Here is a 20,347-nt window from a genome sequence, read left to right on the forward strand (position 1 = left end):
ATTCAGTAATAATTACATTTTGGATGACTGGAGTAGAGAGAAAAAACTTCACAAACACACAGATTGACGGTAGACTTTTATTAACATATCTTACAATGTCGATTACTGTATTCCTAGTTTTATACTCTTCTGATGTGTTATAAAGATTGATTTAGATTCTACAGTAATGTACTGTACTTAAATGATCATTCATACAGGATATCACACCAGAACATTTGAGTAATACACGCACACACCACTCTAGTTTGGACCTGTTATTTTTCAAGGTTAGCTTAATAAAGTAGGATTAAAAAAGTTATGGGGGAAATCAAAATTCTTGTTTAGCAGCATGCAAGGATATTCAAGTACAATTTTTCAACCAAGTGATTTTTTTGTTGTTGTTTTTAAAATGACTGGTGACTAATTCACCAGTACTAAAATAAACACTATGAAATACCCAAATGTTAAAGTTAAGGCTAATAGTTTTACTTCACATCCATATGCACAACCAGAGAACATTCCATTTTAAATAAAACACAGTAATCAAATTCTGGATACATTATCTCTTGTAAATATAGCATTGGAGCTTCAAACTACAGATTACTCAAGTTCATGAGCCCTGTAATAATGTTATGCTGGAGATGTAAAGAATCTTTTTGCTCTTTAACCACACTTACAAAATGGCCTGATATTCATAATGAGCAATGCAAAAATATTACAGGCAGAACTTATAATACAGTATCAAAAAAAGTAATATTTTGGAAAAGACATAGCCATTTAGTTGGTGAAACAGATTAATTCTAATCTTACAGGAAGTACTGTAATACTTTTGAAATATATATATATTTATATGTATGTATAAAAACCAGCATCCTTTATTGTGGGGTTTTTTGAATTGCAGGTATCCAGAAAAACTCATTGTATTTACTTACTTTTCCTTCTGTCCGTTCTCCTTGATTGCTATACAGTCATTTTATTTCCCCTATACACTTTTCACTAGATAATGACTTCCACTGGGGAACTCTTTTCATTGTATATGTGGTTTTATCATAAGATGTTTTTATTTTACACATACAAATTTGTATTTTACACGCACGCTATGAAAGTCAAAACTACCAGGAACTGCTTGGTAGTACTGTATGAAATAGCCAACAAACGTCCAACGCTTGTGAAAAACATTAGTAGCAATATATTACATACCAGTATTTTAATTATAATCTTTCCTACCTACTTACACTGTGGGGTTTAGCCCAGTCATGCCTGTTGTCATGAGTTTTTTAGCCCTCTAAGCATAGACTGTTTTGGCATTCATCCAGCAAGGCTGCACATGTATTGGTTGTTCATCTAGGCTATCTCTGTTGGTTTTTTTTTCCCCACCTTTTTAGGAAACCAAGCAGAAAGAACAGTGATTACTCTAAACAAATACAATATAGAGGAACCTCCTGAAATGACAGGAAAGATACAAAATTATGTTTCATTTGCAGAATAGCCTGCACATTTCCAATCCAATCATTCTGAAACATACATCTGGTTTGAAATGACAGGCAGGCTTATGGTTGTTATGCTTGTAACTGGGATCTGCTATGTTGGGCGCCATACAAATTCTCTATATACAGCAATTTCTGTATGTGTTATCACTAACAGTTTATTCAATTGATAGGGAAAAGAAATCTCCTTTCTGGAAAAGAAAAAAAAAATTGTGTTCTGGATTACATTAAGAGCAATAAGATACCTAATTTACAGCTATTTCACTTATTTATGGAGAAAGAAACCATGAAATTCCTGAGAATGCATAAGTTTTCAGTAATGCCTGAAATATTTCAATAGACCTCTCATGATAAGTGAAACACTCTTTAAAATTCAACTTTCAGACCAATTGTTACCATGCAGTCTCACTATCGTTTTACAAATCCTGTCTAATTACAAACGCATATCAAGCAAAAACCTCAAACCAACACAAAAAAGGCAAAGAAATTTTATCCAACATATTTAGTAGATGTAGTAGACATACACACTGTTTCAGCAAAAATTGCTAAAAACTCAACTCCATGCAGAGAAAAATAAAAACCTGACAGCTATCCCTGGAGCCTCTAAACAACTGTAAGTAAAATTTGTGCTTCTTAACAATAATGGGCTTTAAAAAACAAAAGAAAAATGGACTACTGAGTGCAATCAGATTGCTCACACCATTTTGAGGATTTAATTTCAAATTATTGTATCCTTATTTAGTAGCAACAGCAGCTAATTTTGCAAAAATGTCACATGTTGACAAAGTTCCATTTCCCTTTTATGCCCATACCCCACTCCACCCCGAGTCAAAGAGCTAAACTCCCATTCAATTAAAGCTATTGTCAGTCAAGATGCATTCATTCATGGTAACAGCAATGATATGGTGTGTAGATGATGATGATGATTTACAAGCCATTATAATGTGGCCCCCATCTTTTATTGATATGATCAAAAGTATGAGACACCCACTGCTGCTCAAGCACTTTGTATCTTTCCTTGCATATGTAGAGAGGTTTACCACGCCTGTAGGGAAGGGGAAAGAAAAAAAAAAAGAAGAAAAACAAATGGTTAATATACCAAATAAATGGGAAACTGCTTCATTATATAATCAACACACAATACTCATACAACTTTTTTCCCGGGGAGGCATGCATTTTTATTGGTGAGGGGCTTTTGGTTTTGCTTTTAATAAGATAACTGCTGGGACTTCCTCCCTCTTGGATAGCAGAATCCAGAAAACATCTCTTGTTCTCTCAGGCATGTGTAGCTTGGGAGCTACACTCCTTCCCTACACTGGAATCCAACTGCATCATTTGATTAAAGACACACAACAACTCTGGGAGAGAAGTGTTTCCCAACGCAACACTCAGAATTGACTGTCATTGGGAACAAGAATCTGTCTGTTGGGTGCCTGGTGTGTGTAACTCAATGATCATGATTACAGCAGCGGGGGTTGGGGGGGAGGAGAATAAAAGAAAAAAAGTCAGTCCAACTTGCAGTAAATGGGGATTTTCCACTCAAGGAAGGTAGAGATCTATTATTATCTGTTATTGCATGTATTGCATAACATAGAGTTGATCTACGCAGAGAAGCAACAATGAAACACACTTGTAATGAAAACATTACCTAAGATCTCTGTCTTCTTCACCATGTGCATCTAGATAAACAGAACCCCAAAGGCAGAAACGATGGCCTCGTATGATGATGATTACAGATGCATTAATCAAAAGAAATATTCCTGTCCCAGCTCCACAGTTTTGAGAATGCTGTAATATTATGGGTGTAGAAAGGGAAGAGTGCAAAGATTCTGTTAGTGTCTGTCAACTTTATAACAAAAAGGATTTAAAAAATAGTAATTAGTTTTTCTTGAAATAACATACACACATTATTTACTGAGAAACAGTTTGACAAAGCATTGCCTTCCCCAAAATTCTCCCAGCAAACTAGAACTCCATGTCTTGTGCTGCCATAACAATACCTGCAAAAATGGTTCCCTACTCAAAAAGGGAAGATATTAGTTATCAGGTAAAAACAGAATTACCTAACAAAAACGAGCACAAATATTCTCTACAATATTTTGAATTTGTTGCTGTATAGCAAACTGTATAGCATGACCAAATATTTTTCACAGATGACAAAAATAAGAGAAAGTATTCAGAAAAACTTAATATTACCTCTTTTACAATAAACTGTATTACTAAACATTTGCTTTCTCTATCCGTGCTCACAGATCTAGTCTATGGCTCTACAAATCTAGTAAAAAAAAATTTTAATAATTCTTGCTTGCTTCAATATGTCATTCATCTCTATGAATGGCATGATCTGTATTAATCAATTCATTTTAGCAATTAAAAAAACCCGTGCTCTTCCTATATAGTTTTATTACAATTAGAGGCTATAATCCCATCAACTATAATAAAATGTAATTAATTATATAGATTTTTAATTTTTTTTATAACTTTGTTTTCATGAAGCTTGACCCTTAAATATTAATTAAATTAATTCCATTTTAAATTTTGCCCACCCCTCCTTCTCCCACCTATTAGCAGTATGAGAGAGAAAGGTGAGTTCAAACAATTTCAAAAAGGTCCAAGATCCCTCTGAAATTTCTTTGGGTTTGATTTTAAGCCCCATTTGTAAGTATCTCCCCAACAAACTCCCCTCAGTTTTGTAAAGCCCATGTAGTTCCAGCCTTCTACTAACTGTTCTATGGTAGGAAACAGAACAGCTGTCAAAGCAAACCTTTATCATAGACAGGAAAACAATACTAGATGCTGTCCAAAGGTTCCTCAAAGAACTCACGTATATGCTGACTAGAAAACTTTGCTGCTGAACGAAAGTAGAAGGCCTTAAAATGATGCTTATCTAGCTATAGTCTGTAGATCACTAGTAGATGGTCAGGTATATCAGAAAGTACTCTATAAAAGGAAAAAAAAAAAAAAAAAAAAAGACACCCATACATCGATATTCTTACCTACGCAGAAAGCAAGGAAACAAAACAGAGGCAAATTAAAATAATATGCGAACAATCAGAACATAGACAAATTTCAATTGGTTATGAGTCAAAACCATGTGTCAACATTACACACAATGGCTTTGTAAGAGTTTTTCAACAGGTGAAATAGGCTATGGGCTTAAAAAGGTGAATAAAATTGCTCTCTAGAATCCAGTCTAGGTCCATCTATCAGAAATAAGCACTAAACATTATTATTGGGGGTTGGACTAGATGACCTTTAAAGGTCCCTTCCAACCCAAACTATTCTGTGCTTCTATGATTATATAAACATGTTTTGGAAAGAAACCATCAAAACTGAGCAATGGGGTTAAAAACCTATCCATGAGTGTGAGAATCAATTACAGAATTTGAATTAACTCTCTCTTACCAGTACACATTCACAGTAACTCTGTTGTTTGCAGCATAGTCCTTTCAAGCATACAAAAGTACCACAAACTAAACAAACAGCAGGATCTTTAGGAACCTTGGTACAAACAGTACAAGTCTTTCTGTGATAATACTGAAAAATGGTATTATAATTCTCAGGCAACTGGAGGAGGCGTGGCAAGTCCCACTTAGGTTCCTGGATAAGCAAAGCCTATAAGTAAGATAAGAACAATCTATCAGTTCTGTACATTCATTTATGCATTTATACTTTCTAAGAAAAGAGAATACCAAAGAAAGGAAGCATGCAGTTTAAAAATCTCTCACAACTTCTGCATTTCACAAATTTAGAAGTCAAAAGTCACCTTGCAACAGTCACCCGCCTCTGGCTGAACACCCTCCCCAACTGTGGTCACATTTCATCTTTTGTAATGGGTGCAAAATGGACGCTAGCCTTTTCCCAAGGACATTTTCTAAATGTGACACTTTTTAAGCGCAAAAATCTTCATAGCTAAAACAAGAGGATTAAGAGTGATCTACAGGGAAGACTCCCACTTGCTACACTAAGTTATCTTGGCAACATCAATACAGTGCTGCCAAACCCTGGCACTGACTGTGAAAGCTGTCTCCTAACTAAAATTTAGACTAAAACTTTCAAAAAAAGAACTGAAGTTAGGCTCTGTAAATGATATTTGAAGACATCTGCCTGACAAGAAAACTGGAGAGGGACTTCTTACAGGGGCATGTAGTGACAGGACAAGGGGTAATGGCCTTAAACTGAAAGAGGGTAGATTTAGATTAGGTGTAAGGAAGAAGTTCTTCACTGTGAGGGTGGTGAGGCACTGGAACAGGTTGCCCAGAGAGGCTGTGGATGCCCCCTCCTGGGAAGCGTTCAAGGCCAGGTTGGATGGGGCTTTGAGCAACCTGGTCTAGTGGAAGGTGTCCCTGCCCATGGCAGAGAGGTTGGAACTAGATGGTCTTTAAGGTCCCTTCCAACCCAAACCATTCTATGATTCTATGATTTTCAAAACTGTGTTGCACACATAAATTTTGAGGCCATTAAGAACTTACCAGTACTCACAAATTTTTGATAAGGCAGGCACTACCTAAATACTGGTTTCAAAGCCTAACTCTTCTCTTTTGCTCTTTAAAACACTGTCCAATTTTATGTTTTTTTTTTTTTTTGTTGGTTTGGGTTTTTTTGTTGTTTTTTTTTTTAGACAGGAATGTGTTTTCCTTCAACCTACTCATTTTTACTGGGTTTATAATTGATGGGCATAGGGGTCAGATGGGATCTTTATTGCAAGGTGTAAAATTTTTTGAAGAGTGCATGACCTCAAAACCTATCTTGCAAAAAAGACAAAAAAAGAAAGGAAAATTGCATTTGTACCCAGTTCCTTTTCAATCATGGAAAGAACGCTATCATTTTCATTGCAATCTCTCTCAAATGCCTATCAGATTGGCTGCAACTGTATTTTGAGATTAATCTGAGTATTCAAATTTTCATTCACAATAACCTAATTCATGCCTGCAAACATGCAAAGGCAGGTGCAGATCATGTTGCAGAGTGAAGAATACATCTGGCTTGCCTCTGACACCATAAACTTAGGAGAGGGGGACCTGAATTGTTGAGATGCAGCTTCTTCATAAAAACAATGCAGTAACGTTGAAACATTTCCATTTCACAACTGCTATTCCAATTGCACTGATTCAAGCCTCGGTATTGTTTCTTTAACCTTCAGAGAAGGTGTACCATCTTTTATCGATTAACTAGTAAACAGCTTTTATCCTTTTGATCTTTCTCAGTATTGCAACTGAAGATGCTCAAAAATATCAATAATGTCTAACAGGCAAGAAAAACTGCTGGTAAGTATTTTCTTAAAAGACAAAGTTTCTATTACATGCCCTTGACAGGCTTCAGGTGTAGAAGATATGGGTACACTTAGTATCATCTAAGGATAGCATTTCTATTTTGTGTCTCCAGCAATCGTATAAAAACCAGATAGGTTTTCTTATTCCTGTTTTTAACGAATCCAACCCACATCCATTAACTAATATTTCTGATTACAATTTCTCTCTCATTTACAAGTCAGGTTCTCAGATCCTTATCCAAAACAACAGTGTATGTGCATAGCGAATCAAGCAATAAATAGCTGCTTCCACATCAGGACTATTTCGGAAGAAGTAATTTTGCTACATACCTTTACTTGATCTGAATGTCTATCTGCAAATGAAGCCAATTCTGAGCACCACTGTGATATCATGTCAAATGCTGGCACTGGCCAGTCGAGACAAGAGGCACTGGTGAACTGATGAGCCGACTGAAAAGATGGTAACAGACCCAGGCAGCTTGCAAGAACTGTGAATTCTTCATCTTCCTTTTAGTTTTGAAACCAGAGAAGTTTAGATTAATACCTACACTCTGAATTTTTAAACAGTTTATTAAAAATGTATCTATTCCAATAAAAAAAGTAAAGATGTTCTAGTACAATGATGCTAATAGTCATGTTCGGAGACACAGAAAAGCTGCCACTTTTTCCAGATTACCTCTAACTGGATTCTCAAAATAAAAGAAAACTGGTCAGGGAAAAAAAAAAAACAAAAACCCAAACAAACCCAAAACCCCCACACAACCACAAATCCAAAAAACACAAAAAAAGAAAACCCCAAACTCTCCAATAATTTTCTTCCTGTTTAGCACCCCAAACTGGCTTGTGGCTGTTTTAGAAATGAGATGATTTTGAGGCAAGGAAACGAGGGAGCTGACCTGCAGCAAACTCTACTGAAATCAGTCATGGAATTTAAACGTAATTGTCTGCTGATGCAATGTCTCTGAGAATAAAGTCCAAGTATTAAAGAGGCATTAAGCAAAATCAGGACTGAATTCCAGTCTGTGTGGAAATTATGCCATCTCTGCAAATGCTGGACAAGTTTTAGAAGTATGTTGGTATTTTATGAGACTGGCATCTATGACCTGATAAAATAAACATGTATTTGCTGAATTTTAAGAATATAGTACCATTTTTCAGGGAAACTGCCTTTAAAACAAATTTAGAGAAGACAAACAATGCTGCAGAGCAATGCTATAAAATACGATTTAAAAAAAATAAAAATCTTAGGATAGAAAATACATACCATGAAAAAGACACCTTAGAAGTCTAATTTTTGATCTCTAGCTTTTAAATGGAAACATTTGAGTGTGCCCCTCTCAATCTGTACCTGGCAACTAGGTAAATCCCCTCCAAAAAGATGGTGTTGAAGAAGGCTTGTGATCCTGAGGAAAGGCAGGCAGAACTGCTGCAGATAGCACTCTACAGAATCAGGATTTACCTATGGGGGAAGGAAGCAATTACTAAATTCTGCCCCAGATAAGATGTCTCCCATGTAAGCAACTCCAATATGAACCAAATGTTTTTTAAGCATACTATATAAACTGCATCAAACATACATTCCAAAAGCCAGCATTTCACTAATAATCTGAAAGAACTCTGTGGGTTTTCTTTCCCCTTTGACAAATGTGTTTTCTACTTAAATATTCAGTTTTCCAAGTTTCTGAAAGGTCTTTCATACGTATAATTAAAACCCACAATTATAAGAAGTATTTGTCAATAACTTTCTCAACACAGCACTGGCCACATGTGATATTAGTAAAAGAAAGATTTGCACAGACAAACTGTCCCAAAGGAACGTGCTTTGATCTAGAAAATAAAGAGTTGTACTGCAGTCTTTAGCAAGATCAGAGAAAAATCATTATAACAACGAGGCTGAAAAACTTAAATAAGAGACAGAAAGGGGACATGCTGGATAAATTCTCAAGAGATTTGCCAATACCACTGTTAATTCTTCAGTCTCTCCTTCTTCATATATCTTCCCCTTAGACAGCTCACTAATCACATGACCCAGCAATACTTCCCAAGATTTTTCTCCAGTGGATGTATTCTGCAAATAAGAAGGAAAGAAATCCAGAATGCACTGGTCATGAAAAGGAGAAAAAATTCCTGTAAAAGTAACAGTGATGAAGTACATTTCCGTTTGAGCAACACATGAATTTTGACCCACAAAGATAGACATTGTTTAAAAAAAAAAAAAAAAAAGAAAATATAACTACAGAAAGGGACTGCATTTAGCTCAGAGAGAAATGTGAATTGCTACTTCAATTACATATGTTCTAAACTGAGTGTTACATGAAAACACTTTTATAATGTTGCGTTTCCCATGTTTTTTCTGTGAGTATAAAAATGCTTACTTTAAAACTAGGCAGAATCACTTTATGGATACATCGTGTTTTGACAGAATTTGAATTCTAATACAACTAATAAAAAAAAAAAAAAAAAGTAATTTTCTAAAATGTACCAACCAGAATGAGTCACTAAACACTTGCTATGTATTTTAAGTTGAAATGAGTCTATCAGAAAATGAAAAGTTGTGTTTGGAATGAACAGTATCTACTACAGATGGAAAAAAATATTTAGTGGAAAGAATAAATAGCCACTTAGCTTTGTGCCATAGCATTTACATTTAAAGGCAATGATTATAGAAAGTCATCAGAAATAGAAAGCAGTATTCCCATAAATATTTTCCTTCTAAGTCATAATAAATTCTACCCAGGAAAAACATGATTGGATGTGAATTTTGAGCTCTGTTAGTATATCAACATAACAAACAATGAGGGAGTGGAATGTTACTGGGATTCTTTAAAAAAAATTCCAAAGCAACTAGGTGAGATTAAATGTGTAAAGACTTCAGTACATAATAACGTATATAATTATTCAGTTGGTTTCTTTAGTGCATTTTGACATCAATTATAATTGTTAATTTTAGATGGGGTCTTCACCTTTCAGCACCGGGAAGGCAGGCTTGCTGTTTATGCTCATAGTCTAAGAACCAGAAGGCAACACATATTTAAATTGGTAGTTAGGACAGACCTTTCGACTACATTATTCCCGGCAGTTTACTCCACAGGCATTTACAGTGTGCTTCTTAGGACACCATAAGGCACCTTGCAAAGATAATGAGAGTGAAGTTGGGAATCAAAAGTAGAACATCCACCTCAGCCCTTCTGAGAAATTAAACTCCTAATGTTGTTTGATCATTTGGCATGAATATAGGGGACAGACTTCAGCTCGTGTTTAATGTCTGGAATACCAAACTAAAATAGATTCACTTAACTTTTGTCTGTGGATAATGCCAAGTAAGATGTGATCTGTGTAGTCATCCCAGGATCAAAATGTCAGTATTATCAGCACATAAGAAAAAGGCAGCCTGAACCATACATTTTAAACCATTTGGGCCTCAAGAAACTTTAAAGAAAGAACTTGGATTCCTAAACCAAAAATCAGCTTCCCTCGTGACATGCAAAGAGAAAGAATTCATGAGGACCATGGCTAGGCTCAACAAGAGAAGGACTGCCAAAGGGCTGTGAGAGGGGAACAGGGAGCTGTGCGATTACCGCTGGCCGGTCCTCAGTGCTCAGAGGTCTCTTGCACACACATAGGGTCCAGGCAGCAACATTATGCAGGAGGAGGAGCAGGAAACTGGAAGGACATCCGGCGAAGGGCAAACTTGCATGTGGGACTTTTGCAAAGCCTGTGCACTTGGGGTGGATTATCACTGGGGTGGGATGGAAGCCAAGAAGGAAGTAAGTGTAGGAGTCCCTGAAGGCCTGAGGATCATGCAGAGATCACCCTAAGCACACACTGCCAAGCTGCTATCAGAACTTGGATCTTTGTACACAGATGATCTACATGAGACAGACAAGAGGAAGGAGGATTGTGTTCAAGGGAGAGTGAGAGATGCTGTCAGTATAGCACATATGCAGCAGGGAGCAGTGTTCCTATCTACCTTCTACCTCTTTTGCTCTCCCACTTGGAAAACTGTCAGCCTTCAACGGGCTTCTCACAGAAGAAAAGTCAAAATTCTCAAACTGACAGAAGTTAATCTGTTGTGTTATTTGAATTACGCTAAATCACAACATCCGTTCACAGTAACATACTGTTTAATGTGCTACTATTTCCCACTCGGCCTTATCATCCATCAAAGACAAGCACACTAGTGAAAATTCCACTAAAATGGACTGTCTTTAATATCAAGAGAGACGGCTACTTCATAAATCCATTATCTGAGCCATTATCATAATTTGCAAGCCTCAAGTACAAAGTGCTTTATGTGAAGCAAATGCTTTCACAGGCTTCTATAAGAAAACATCTTTTTTATTAAAAGTAATCAGTATTAAGAGGCAGCAAGCCCACCTACCACATGCTGTAAGTCTATTTTCATACAATAAAATCTCTCACTGTAGACAGAAAATTAAGCATTGTAAATATATGTTCAGATAAACTCCAACCTCTGCTACTAAGAAAAAGGCAGTCCATGTTTATCATATGGACTATGAAAGAATACAAGCTGGTAACACTTACATTAATAACTAATATTAATAATCTATTTCTACGCTTTCTACCACAAACTTTAAACTGCAAAATTATCTATTGCTTGGGAATCACTTAAATAAACAGAAAAATGGAAAAAACCCCTCACCAGCAAAAATCTCAAGCAAATGTTCTTGAAATTCTAAGAAAATGACAATATATTGAAAGAAGGGGGTGGAGAGGGAGCTAACAAAATGCAGTACTGCCCAGTGATCTCAAATGCTTAATGCAAGTCCAGAAAAAAAAATCCCCCATAGTAGCAGTTTGGCCAGCAGATAATTTGTCCTTAACACCTTGGAGTTGTGACTGACCAGTATGACAAATCTAACTTATATCTGAAAAGCAGGTCATGCTTCTCAGTGTGCATTTCATTTTACAGCCAACATAATCTAAGGCCCAGCTGTTGTATAAAGGGGTATTCCTCCACCCACTTCCTCTCCTGGCCCCAACACTTCCATCCTTTCCCTTGGTCTGGCACTGGCACTCTTCTGACCTTCTGGGGAATCAATCTGTGGAGCAGAAAACTAACTGAAGGATTAAATGAATGCCAGTGCAGGGAACTGTGTCTTTTGGTGCGAACTGGCATTCAATCAGCTGAACTGAAATAGCAAGATGTGCCCTCACTTTACTTGTAAATGCTATCAAAAGACAAGGAAACGACAGTGAAATATCTACCTGCCTAGTCTACAAATTTCCTTCTCTGCCTCTTCATCACATGAGCACTCTAGGCCACATACTGAGAGAAATTTATACGGCCAGCCACAAATAGCATGAACAAATAAGAAAAGGAGAGTTTTTTTCCCCACGAAGCTTGCCTGCTTTTCCTCTTAAGGAGTGCATCAGATCAACCCATGGTTTATCTAGGAAGGCTTCATTTTCACAGGAAGGAAAGCTGTGTTTACTCAACACTACTGCAACAAACTCAAGACTGAAACTATAGAGATACAGCCTCAAATCTGAAACTTAGTTCTGGAACTAGATATTCATTGTGAAGCTTTTAAGTCTCATCACATACCAAAACCTGTGAAAATTGCACACGCAGAAACAAAATATTGCATTTTTGTGAAGCAGAAGCAAATTATTATCTGCAAAGCAGAATTATCTGTTGCATTCCTACCAGAAATACATAAGCAAAATTTCATAAATGTTTTAATTAACCAACCTTTTTGAGAGCTCCTGACTCTTTCCATGCCATCCTGTCTTCAGCACTGCATTTAACAGAAAGTGCTGCCAAGCCTTGAGTATACAATAAAGTGAACAGCACTTTTATAATGCAGGTGAAGTGTTCTGTAAAACAAAGAAAGTAATTTTTAAACACTTCATATTTTTAGCAAATATAATGATTACAGAGTCTCTAGTTATGGAAATGATGCTTCTCAAATGAAAAGCAAGGACTACACAAAAAGTACAAGCCCCCAAAACATACAAAACAACATAAATATATCTACTGGCTTTCAGAAATGACTTGGCAGCCACAGTGAACGGAACAAGTACAGGGCAAGTAATTTTCCACTGCTCCATATGTTCATCTTAATCCTGATCAGCAGTGACTTCCTCCTAGGGACCTGGTGATATTACAAAATTCTATTTTGTCCAAACGTTACATCAAGTTAAGCTACCAATTACTGATAGCTACAACTAATTGGGTGCTGTAGATGTAAGCAAATGCATATCCTACCATCTCTTCTGGCAATGATTAAACCATCTGGGGTAAGTCACATAATTCATACAAACACTGGAAAAGTTAAGTTCCCAAAGAAATCACTGCAAGGACGTGTAGCATATTTCTGTTTCTATCCCTTCACTTCCAGATATGGATCCAGCCATACAAGACTTGCTGCAAATCACTCTTTAGTGAGTACCTATTTACTGGACCTCACGTGAATACAGAAGGAGGACTAAAGACAGACTGCCATTTTAGAACTTACCTTCTTCTGAAAGATCTTTATTGTTTACAGTTTCTCATAATATTTAAAGGATTATTATCTCCCTACATACAGGCTGCAGGAGAAAGGCTTTGAAATCTTTTTGGGGAAGCTAGCAACAGAGGCAAAATAAGACTTCCTAAAATTGGAAGAGGAAAAAAGGTGAATGTGATCATTCTCTGAAATGAATGGTAGCAGTCCTTTTTTCTCTTTTTACTTTAGGTTGTATTTCCCATCCCAAATAATCTGATTTTTTTAAATCTAGGTACATCAAAGAAGTTTCTGTCATCACTTACACCATTCCTTAAGCACAAACGTAACTATAATATATATCTAAAACAATGTATACAAAAATAAGGGTCTTAAAAAGTCCGCTCAGGCTTTGAAGTCAAGCAAAACAATGTTATTTACATAAGCACCTCACAAAAATTGGGTTAAATTCATTATTTCTTCCCAAAGGATTTAAACAAGCTTTGTAGGTGAAAATGAAAAGGAGGTAAGGGAGATGAAACTCCTTGCTTCTCCTTTCTTGTATCTAGTATCAAAACCCACCACTGGGTTCTACAACAAACACAGCCAGGACTTGAGTACATAATTAAATTTGTGGAATAACAATTGCTTTTTTTATGTAACAAATGTTTATAAATCAACGCAGACCTGGATTTTGAAACTTTTTAATGTCACTGAGTATATACAATAAGCACAATTTAAGCAACTAAATGATCATTTGTAACTAATTAAAAGTGTACTTTCTTCTGTATTATCTTCCTATGGAGCTTATGTTAAACATGACAACGAATGCTGCTATACTTCATCCGACCCATTCTAGAGCAGGTAGCATTATAATGATTCTTCCTCTCCACATTTCCCCAGAAAGAGAATTCACCAGATCCCATTAGATCTCTAAGCCCTACTTTTTTCCTCTGCTGAAACCTCCATTTTCTTAGCAATCCTCCTCCTGAGGAATAATAGCGGGAAAAGTTTCAGTAAATTTTCTGGGACTCAGATCAACAAGATTAAACCACATGCCCTCACAGAACTGTAAAAATTGCCTCTTCGGCCTGAGCTACAGTCTATAATCGTAGCTAGAACGGAACTCAAGTACGGAGCTCTATCTCCATCAATAGCAGGTACAAGCAATAGAGATCAATTTTACACTGTGAAAGCATGAATGAAAACCACTGCACTTACAGCAGCAAAACTAGACCGCTGGTCAACATTCACCAGTCTGCCATAGCCCACTTCACCTTCTTGTTCTCATTCTGTTCTGCTGAGGTGATGACACAGTGCTCAACACTGGGTGTCTCAGCACCTTCTAGAACTATTACATTTTTTTAAATCTGGTTTTTGTTAAATATAGTTACTCCTTGTCCCTATCCCCACCTTAATACTAATTGTTCAATTCACCAGAAATATTATATCTAGCCTATATTATGTTTTTTAAAATAATGTTCTTGTATTTACTTACATGTATGTGACTCATAAATGACTATGAATTAACATTTTTGGAGAATCCAGAATTGGACAAAAACCGCACACTCCCACATCTGGGTTGCCCTTAAGAAGTCCTGACTTCTGCACAAACTTCATCTTATTTTTTTTTCAGGAAAATATCACAGGAGCAGCTCAGAGGCGGCATGCTGTGTAATGAGCACCAAGGCTTTGAAAACAAGTATTTTATAGTCACAAAAACGTCCCATAGGAGACATACTAAAAACACCAGTCAGAGGATCAATTATCATTTCATTACTATGTGTTATCTCTTATTTGTAAAATGCAAAATATTTGACAGCTGTAGGTATCCATAACGCTAGAGCTGTTATGTTCTTGCCTACTGTAAAGAGCGATGTTATCTGCCTTTCCGCAACGTGCGAGTGCAGGCTGCATGGTGTTTTCCTGCTGCCCCCCTGGTGGAGGCTGTGGTTTTGCTACATCATCTTTTCGATATAATAATACTAAAGATTGCTAGTATATTGGTATGCTGTGGAGTAAACTATGTAAATGCTGTCAGTCCCTTCTGTTGCAGATGATATACTGTGCAACGTTCTGCACTAAAATGCAGTTAGGACTTCTATGTTTGTACATAAACCTAATCTGATATTCTGACAGTCTAAAAGTTCTATTATTATGGTTATGCCATTATAATCAAAACAGAGGTTAATGCAGAATTTTTGTACTTATGTTTGAATAATATTGAGAAATGCTTTTATGTTCCTATTTTTAAAACTTTTTTAAACAAAACTTTTTGCAACCCAATTACTTCACAGCATCCCATCCCATTATATACATTAAACAAACCCCCTTAAAAATAAAGTTTATACAGGAAACACTTCTAGAACTCTAATTTTAACATTAGTGCAAGAAATGAGCAGATGAGTAAGTGTATTACTAACAATATCATCTGATACTGAAATTAAAAGATGCATATACGCTGGCAGGCAAAGACTGCAGAAAGAATCCACAAAGCAAACCAAATGCAAAATTAAGGACCTAGGACCTTTTTTAGTGAGTTTGGAAGGGCATCTTTATATAAATAACCTTTGAAAATATTCTTCTTGATCTAAAGCTTGAACAGTTACTTGAAAAAATAACTTCAGAACAAAGGGAGACAGCACTGAACTTCAGATAATCCATGAAAGGTATATTGAAAGTTCCAGGATACAGGTAAATATTTCAGCTTCCACATTGAAATTGGATACTATTCAAGTTGATTACATTCATTCTGTATTTAGTTAAGATCCTTATCCAATCATTAAAGAAAAGTGCTAGTGTTCGCCTGAGTGCTGCTTGCTGTATTTTTGTTGCATGTCATCGAAACTTTATAGAAAAGAATATGTCAGAACATCCAGGTCAGGTTCTTCAGCATCTGGGCCTTATCAGAATTGCAAAAAAAGGGGCTGAATTTAGGCGTTACACACCAGAGAAGAAAACCTTTCCCACACTCCATAGAGGTTGGGCTAAACTCTCAAAACCAGCTTTCAAGTTGGAGCACATCCACCACTCCAAATCACGGATCTCGTAAAAGCAGCACGGTGGCCCATCTTAGAGCAACGCCAGGCAGTCTAACAGCATGCTGGCAAACACCCATGCTGCTGCATGACCCTCCTTGCACGTGTGGCACCAAGCACAGCACCAGGCCACTGCTGGCCAGCTGACCACCAAATTCTATGCACCTACTAGCCTCAGGCTCACCCCTGCTCACCCAGACCCCAGTTTTTAAATACTTTGCAACAGTATGATATTTTTTACATTCAAAGCAAAGCAGAAACTGAAATCACTGAAAGCTACACGCACTCTGCGCTTCTAGAAATCTGGCCACGGGGATCTCAAGTCAGGTACTGGGAAAATAAAATTTTTTACAATTGATGGTAACAAAGAACGTCCAATTTGAATTAAATTACTTGTTCAGCATATAGAAATTGTGTTGCAGAAAGGGGTGGTGGAGGGTGTTGAATTCAATTTACAAGGACAGATTTAAGTTTTGTTAACCACCGAGCCACTGTCTCCATTTCTGTACTACCTTTCTTCATATGCAACACCATTTTCAATTTCTGTAAGAAAAGAGCTAGAGGTTCTAGAAACAAAATCCTCATTTTCTGCAGAGTCCCAATTCACAACACCATGAACACTGTCCATCCTCTGCACAACTGCCACAGAATTAAACCAGAAACGCCTATGTGGATTATTACGTATTTAGTCTTGCACAATTTCAAAATGCTGAGCATATGAAGCCTATAAAAGCTCTGCCCATGTTCTAGTGTCAAACAAACAAACAAAAAAATTCACAAATGGTTTTAGTATCTTGAACACAGTGTTTATTTTGCTGGTTACACTACACAACAGGTACATGCTATCTTCCTCATTCCCTTCTTTGTAAATTGGTAAGTGCTTGTAAATGCTCTGACCTCCACCACAAAGTTTCTCCCGTAAAAAAAAAAAGATTTAATTTGTAGTGTTCTTTGTGATGTGTTCAGATCAATTTTCCTCTCTGAATGAAGAGGCTGAACAGTAATGGCATTTTTATTGCTTTAATCTATGTCCGATTGAAAAAAGATACCAACACCCATCCAACAGATAATAGGGTAGTTAATGCGATTCCTAGTGCTATATCTGAAGGGCAAGAGATGAAGTTTGGGTCCTTCTTACAGAACAATCGCTGTTTTTGAAACACACTGTGTAAACAAAAAGGATTTTGAGTATGAACATGAAGAAGATTTAATACTTGATGAATAGTTTGTTTCCTGTAAGGATACAAATATGGTTTCTTTGAATACATCAACATACTTAATGATACTGCAAAACCAGTACCATTACAGGAGAGTGTCCATGCTAAAAGAGGAAGAAAATCTTTCATGGATTCTAAACCCTAGAGATTCTTCCCTCATTATTAGTGTTCTAACACCATTACCACAGCATTCTGCACCACACTGCAACACCACCTCTTCTGCAATGTAGTTAAGTCTATTGTTAAAGGAATATACTGGAAATACCTGTCAGAGCACACAGGCACCAACCTTCTGTCTGCATACTGATGTCCAGCCAGGTCCACCGCTCCCGCACCCCACAATCATGCCAAAGCAGCAGAGGAAGTTCAGGAAGCAGTAGGGTCAAATGTAGATTTTGTTCACCTCTACCACTGACCTGCCATGTGACCCTGCACAAGGCATTTTACCTTTTCATGCCTCAGCTCTTGACCAAGAACTACTGGTATCAAATTCAACCTGTGACCTACACAGCCATTACAAAAGTTCTGAACAAATTGGTTATTACCTATTTTTCTGAACTGCATTCTACACCTCAGGACAAAGAAATAATGAAAGACTTTATTCTGCCTAACCATTCTGATGAAACAAAAATTAGAAAGATAAATGGCAATTTATTTCCAATTTAATGCTTTGTAGATTTGAAGTGGTTACATTCATCTTCTTCCTGCCACTTGCGATCTCCCTTTCAACTGCAATGTACACTAAACCCAAGAGCAAAGGCAAAACATGCTGCTGATATGTGGTATTCTACAGAATTCTCCACAGGATGCCTTACTATTAATTGAACGTTGTCTTTCCTAGGATAAGGTACACTTTCATAAATTGTGTTTTTCAATGCATGAATATAAACTACAAAAAGACCACTGTTTGTACTTTGGCTTCACCACTCCCTTTCCTGTATTTCAGAAGACATTACTCTGATTAAACTTCTGTTTACTGCTTTTATTAAGTCCTTTCAATAAAAGTTAATTTAAGTTAAAAAAAAAAGGTATATTTTTGATAATTGGCTTCCTATTCAAAAATATTTTATTCTCCTGGTATTTTCATACTCTAATTATTTATTGGACATATTTAATCCATAAACATGTACACTGAATTGAAAAAACACAACCCACAATGTTAACAGACACACACAGAGTCACGTGAGCTGAATTTGAACATTCAATAGTGAGGACTGAACACCTCTTAAGGGGAAACAGAGTTTCTACTATACTTTTGTCAGTTAGGTGTATGCATCAAGAGCAGAACAGTCCCTGTATTTACCTATTCACAAATTACCAAAACTCAATAGATATCAAAATTGCCACACAGACCCCAAAGCAGAGACTCTGTTCATTGTCAGTGAAGTAGTAAAAAGATACTTGTTTGTTTGTTCTCGTTCTAAAATAAAGGTATAGCTATAAATAACCAAGCCAGAGACCAGAGGGTCTGAACTACCCCATCTTCTGGAGCAGACACTGTCTATTAGCAAGATGGACCAGGTTCAGCTGTTCCTTTTACACAAAAAAAGAAATTTACGTTTTAAAACAGTTTTGATTTTAGTAATGAAAAATCTAGTTCTTAAATATCTATTCAATATTTATTCCAAATTATACTATATGCTGTCTCTGTTGAAGTTGCTGCGTTACAGCAATTACCGTCTTCATATATGACCTCCTATTATCTAAGACTGCTGCAATTTAAACTCTGAAATTCAAACTAAATTACAATCTTTCACCCTTAGGCACTCAGTTCAACTTGAAGTATTGAGCTGCCCCTCTAAGCAAAGAGATGAAGGTCAAACAAAGGACACTTTTCCTTCAGTAGAAGTACTTAACAGTTTTTGCTCAGGTCTTGTATCTTTACTGAATAGGCTGACTGATAAGGTGAGAAGACAGGGGACACAGATAAGCCTGTCAACCCACAACAACAATTTCTGTTCAATGCCACCTTCTGTAGATACGGCAGAAACATTATTTTAGAATACACAGTAGACCAGCTATGATTTACCATCCTGGAAATCACCATGAATGCAGCCTCATATACATAATCATCTAAACATACATATTTTTGTAACATACCTTTGTGCAATGGTTGAGGCATCGTTAAAATCTGGATAAGCAAAAGGGATGAGACATCTCTGTAAAGCACAGGGACTTCTGGCAGCTCTTCACTTATCAGCCTAGAAAGAAACCCCAAAGAAAATCACTTCTGATACTATACATTTTTCATTTTCATATTTTATTTTGCATTTTATTTTAAAAAGTATTACATTTGATATCAAGCTTACAGAAGCCAATTCGCTAACTGATCTCGATTTTAAAACCATTTAACATTATTAATGGATTGTAATAGCTCATGAGGAAGTTACCATTTGGGTACCTGATTCTTCTTAAAGTATTTTAAAACTTTCCAAAACAGCCTGAACTAGTTATTTCTATGTACAGACTCAAGGAACATTCAGTATTTAACTTTTAGAACTTATGTTCTAAAATAAGAAAATATACTGCATAGTAACATAATAATTTAATTGGTTTTCAAAGCGTGGCATTTCACAAGTATACATATATCCACGCTGTAACAACAGTGAATCCTCAAATTACATTAATGTTACAGGGATTGCTCCTAGTGGAAAACATTGAGACCTTAGAAAAGGTGTTGCTTTCCTTTATGTAAGGAAATGAAGACTCAAGCAGCCATCACAGGTGGGATTATGCAATCTTACACACAGTCTTTATTAAAAAACCGATGAGGCTAGAAGGACAGCAAATAAGCACATAAAGAGATACTGCAAACTTCTGAACTATTCAGATTCACTAAATGACATAACATCACCTTGTAGTCTTATACTTAAAAGCAGAAAATGTTTGCAGATAGGAGGTAGTA

At 36.5% G+C, this 20,347-nt stretch overlaps 1 protein-coding gene across 1 annotated transcript in view; it reads right to left on the bottom strand.

Annotated features, from left to right (window-relative positions):
• Positions 1–1,606: 1,606 nt before the first annotated feature.
• UBR3 (ubiquitin protein ligase E3 component n-recognin 3) overlaps positions 1,607–20,347 on the bottom strand; it is a 119,258-nt gene continuing 100,517 nt past the window's right edge. Inside the window, 8 exon segments of the mRNA XM_050899578.1 lie at positions 1,607–2,511; positions 3,115–3,254; positions 4,872–5,081; positions 7,069–7,245; positions 8,087–8,197; positions 8,699–8,806; positions 12,455–12,579; positions 19,543–19,643. Coding sequence (XP_050755535.1) covers positions 2,394–2,511; positions 3,115–3,254; positions 4,872–5,081; positions 7,069–7,245; positions 8,087–8,197; positions 8,699–8,806; positions 12,455–12,579; positions 19,543–19,643 — 1,090 coding nt within the window. The 3' untranslated portion in view covers positions 1,607–2,393.

The sequence above is a fragment of the Gymnogyps californianus genome, chromosome 7 (assembly GCF_018139145.2).
Source record: "Gymnogyps californianus isolate 813 chromosome 7, ASM1813914v2, whole genome shotgun sequence".
In the NCBI taxonomy this organism is placed as follows: domain Eukaryota; kingdom Metazoa; phylum Chordata; class Aves; order Accipitriformes; family Cathartidae; genus Gymnogyps; species Gymnogyps californianus.